Below are 4,237 nucleotides of genomic sequence, written 5' to 3' on the forward strand. Positions count from 1 at the left end.
CCAGTTAGGTTGTGATTAGAGTAGGCAATATAGAGTTCAGTGAACACTGGCTTACTCAGAAGCATGATTCGCGTTAGAAGCAACGTTCTTGAGATGTTGTTAGATGATCCGGGATTGAGTAAGTGATCGCAAAGGAGAGAACTCTAATCCAATTAGAAGTACCTTAGAATATCTAAGATTGCACATCTGTTAATGTTAAGGCATAGCTTAGTATTAAGTGGAGGAATGTTACTGTAGTTAAACCAACTAGGATTAAGAAAAGCTGAGAATTACCTTTAGGGATATACCACTTTATTCATGTACCTAGAATTCTATCCATAAGGTCGTTTAAATCCTCTAAGGTTAACGTTGGAGTAGGGATATCCGTCTTAGCCAGAATCTTCAAAAACTAAACTCTTAGTGACAAATCGATTAGGTTCATAACCCAATTGATTGAGGTTCAGTGTTCATTCTAGAAAGTTAAACTCTTGTAATAGTTCTCCATCAGTATTCTATTCTTCATATTTATCCCTTTTTATCTTTATAGTTGTATTACCTTAGTTAAGTTTAATCTATCACCACTTGTCACTAGGGTTAACTATTTAGAAACTTTTATCCCACATTACTAAGCAAATATACAAAAATACGAACCTGAGTTATACTTACCACTTACTCGTTAAAAGAAAGACAAGTAGGTGAATTATAGTTAGAAACTCAACTAAATATAAATAATAAAATCATTACCCCCTTCATAACTAATTATGAAGTTTTGCAATCTAACACACCACACAAAAAACCTCTCTCTCAATTCAAGTTTTTCTCACACATACTTTAATTTCTAATAAACAAATATATAAAAATAATGAATGTAAATCTATTATATTCAAATGTATCATAATTTAATGATGATGATGATGATCCGTTGAAGTTTGATAACATTATTAATCCGAGGTAAATCAGCCATTTGTTTTTTTCTTGAAGAAAAAGCAGACGTTACCGAGTCAAAGATTGTATCCCTACAACTTCTCCTCAACTATCTCTCCCACTCTCTTCAAAATAACCACCTCTCTTCAAATGTACCTCAATATAAACCCACTTAATCACTTCGTTAATCCGCCACTAATCACATTACATTTACTTTAACACGAAAATGAAGAACACCACCATTATTTTCATGGCACTAGCCTTTTTTTTCATCCTCAAAGTTCAAGCCACACAATTCCAAGTTGGTGGTGATCAAGGTTGGATCATACCTCCAACCAACGACACCAAACATTTCAACGAATGGGCTTCACGTAATCGGTTTAAGATCAACGACACTCTTCGTAAGTAATTATATATCACACTTGTGACAACTTTTTTTGTTGCAACACTAATGTATAAATATATGTGCACGTTTTTCTGTATGTAGGTTTTGTGTACAAGAAGGATTCGGTTTTAGTTGTGACAAAAGAAGAGTATGAAAAATGTGTATCATCCAACACACCGATGTTTTTCTCTAATAATGGTGACACGACATTTGAACTTGATCGAGCGGGATACTTTTATTTCCTTAGTGGCGATGTGAGCCATTGTGGACATGGTTTGAAAATGATTGTTAAGGTTTTGGAACCCGAAAATGGAGCTCAAACTGCAAACCAAACTTCGATTGCAAGTGAAACAAGCGAAGCTACATCGGTACTTAAGATGGATAGCGATGTGTTGTCTCAAACTCTTATGATCGTGGGAATTATCGCGATGTTTACCGTGTTTTTTATGTGATTTGTTTTTGGAATTTTGATATATTTTTAGGTACTTAATTAGGTGATTATTTAGACGTACTAGACGAAAACTACGTTTGGTTTCATTATGCTCACAAGTTGTTAATTATTTCATCTTTCTAATTATTAAATGGCATATTAATATTTCCTTTAGAAAACGGTCTGGGTTCTATATAAATTTTCGTTTTTTCACAAAAAAAAAAAAGAATAAAAAAAATGGCATATTAATATTAATATAGCCTAATGACTAGATGAACAAATATATTTCATTTTGCAAAAAGGTCCAAAATTGGTGAAAGAAGAATGTGACCATAAAGGTAGCAATTTGGTGAGTATTTTAATCATGCCATGTGTCTAAAAAATGCAATTTGGTTGTAAAGAAGACGAGCCTAATAGATTGGTAGGCACTAATTACAATTAAATAGATATTCAAGATTTATAGTTCAATCAGTAAAACGATGGGGTACTTAAGAATAGATTAACAGATGTTTCATATCTTTTAATCATGGTTTGGTAAAATAATGATATTTGAAATGAGTAGATAGTTTCACTCCCATCCATTCAATGTGCTTTTCTTTTCCACGATGTGGGTGTAATCTTTTAATCATCATTATCATGATTCATCATACTTAATTAATTGTCATTAGCTACTTGAAGAGGAGCCCAGTACATAGTTTAAGTAATTATTAGTATGTATTAATTTAATACTCCGTAATATGATACTAAAATGATACTTTTATTAGTGATTTTTGTAATAGATTGACCAAAATAGTGATAACACAATCTCATAAAGTAATGGATTTTATCTATATATCTGAAACCAACTATTAATAATATAATTTATAAGCATAATGTAAGGGGAAAAAAACATCACAAGTTTGCCTACTAGTTGGCATTCTAATATCTTCACAAAAAAGTTATGAATTTTTAATTTTACTAAAAACATATCTTAGAGTAGTTATGAATAAGTCGATATATGGTCACTATATAACTCAGTTGAGTTACATTCATTCAAGTAGGAATATTTTTGTTCGCAAATAAGCTAAACATGGTAAATTTAGTTTACTTGTTTATCTGTATAGGATAAAATTTCAACCTTATATTCTAGCTTATGTAGTAGTTGTCTGTCTCTCTTAGCGAGAGGTCATTAGTTCGATCCCCATTAGATGCATAATTGCACACAAGGTTGCCTATTATTAACCGTATCTTATCTATAATTAGAAGATTACGATAGAATTTGTAAATGATCGTAATCCCTGAAAATCGTGATGTTAGTTAGGCTATTTGCGAACTAACATCCTGATTTTCAGGGATGATTTTCAGGGATTACAATCAATTACAAATTCTATCATAATATTCTAATTATAGATAAGATACAACTAATACCCATTTACCCTTGAATTCCACTCAAGTGTGTTTTTCGCACATCACGTTGCGGGGGCAGTGGAGGTAGCGGGTTTTACCGCCCATGCCTTTGGATTGGGCAGGGTTTTCTCCTGGACAACAGTTGGGGGCGGGTTATGCAGCTGTGAGAGATGAATGCGTGGGTGATTAAGTACCTTGAGTGATCCCATACTGCTCTTTAAAAAAAAACAAAGGATAAAATTTCGTACTTTAGTAGTCTAATTTGAGGCCGTTAAAAAATTTTCCTTTTTTTATAACGGCCAAATAATGATTATATTAAATCGCTCCCTAGCAAGACGCTAAAGGAGAAAAATAAAATTACAAAGGCATAGAAAGTCATAAGTTCCAATTTGAAACTAAATGACCTCTATGTTTAATCCAACGAAAACAAAGTAATCTAACAACATCAAATAGACTACTTCCAGTATAAAAAAAATCATTAAAAATAATGCCGTTCCTGAATCTCCAAATCGCCCAAAGCAACGTGATAACTGAGGACCAAAGGGCCTTTGGTCTAGCGGTATCGTGGTTGCCCTCTAACCAAGAGGTTGAGGGTTCAAGTCCCACCTGGGACATATACAATGATTGTAAATATTCGTGTTAATGAGTGTTGTGAATTTGCCTTTCAAAAAAAAAAAACGTGATAACTGAGGCGATAACTCGGTTCTTGCTGATAGACGATAAACTAACACCCTCTAGCCAAACAATGAAAGAATCCCAAGACGAAAAAGAAGGCATAGAGCAATTCAACCACATGTGAAGCTTGTGCCACAACTCTGAAGCCAAGGAACACGCGAAGAAAACATGATCCTGAGTTTCCACCTCGTTATTACACACCGGGCACACAATCGAGTTTATCTCTACACCCCTCGCATAAAGGTTCCAACGAACCGGAAGAAACTCTAAACATAACCTCCATAAAAATATATTAACTTTCCATGGTAGAAACTTAAACCAAAGAGTAGCCGTCGTCAACGAAGGAAGAAAAATGTGATCTAACTCAAGCCGAGCTGCTTTAACCGAGAATAAACCGTTAGACGTTAGAGAACACTCTCAGCAATCCTCTCGATCAGTAAGAGTACAATCACCCACGA

The 4,237-nt window shown here is 33.9% G+C and overlaps 1 protein-coding gene across 1 annotated transcript; it reads left to right on the forward strand.

Annotated features, from left to right (window-relative positions):
- Nucleotides 1–1,129: 1,129 nt before the first annotated feature.
- On the forward strand, nt 1,130–1,740 carry LOC139889192 (early nodulin-like protein 5). The gene is made up of 2 exons (XM_071872155.1): nt 1,130–1,304; nt 1,391–1,740. Exons 1-2 carry the CDS (start codon nt 1,130–1,132, stop codon nt 1,738–1,740), a joined length of 525 nt encoding a protein of 174 aa, XP_071728256.1.
- The last annotated feature ends 2,497 nt before the right edge of the window (nt 1,741–4,237 follow it).

This window comes from Rutidosis leptorrhynchoides, chromosome 2 (genome assembly GCF_046630445.1).
Source record: "Rutidosis leptorrhynchoides isolate AG116_Rl617_1_P2 chromosome 2, CSIRO_AGI_Rlap_v1, whole genome shotgun sequence".
Taxonomy (NCBI): Eukaryota; Viridiplantae; Streptophyta; class Magnoliopsida; order Asterales; family Asteraceae; genus Rutidosis; species Rutidosis leptorrhynchoides.

Coding starts and splice junctions, on each gene's coding strand:
- LOC139889192 (XM_071872155.1), top strand. CDS start 1,130: ATGAAGAACACCACCATTATTTTCATGGCACTAGCCTTTTTTTTCATC. Junction 1,305..1,390: donor TAAGATCAACGACACTCTTC/GTAAGTAATTAT, acceptor TTCTGTATGTAG/GTTTTGTGTACAAGAAGGAT.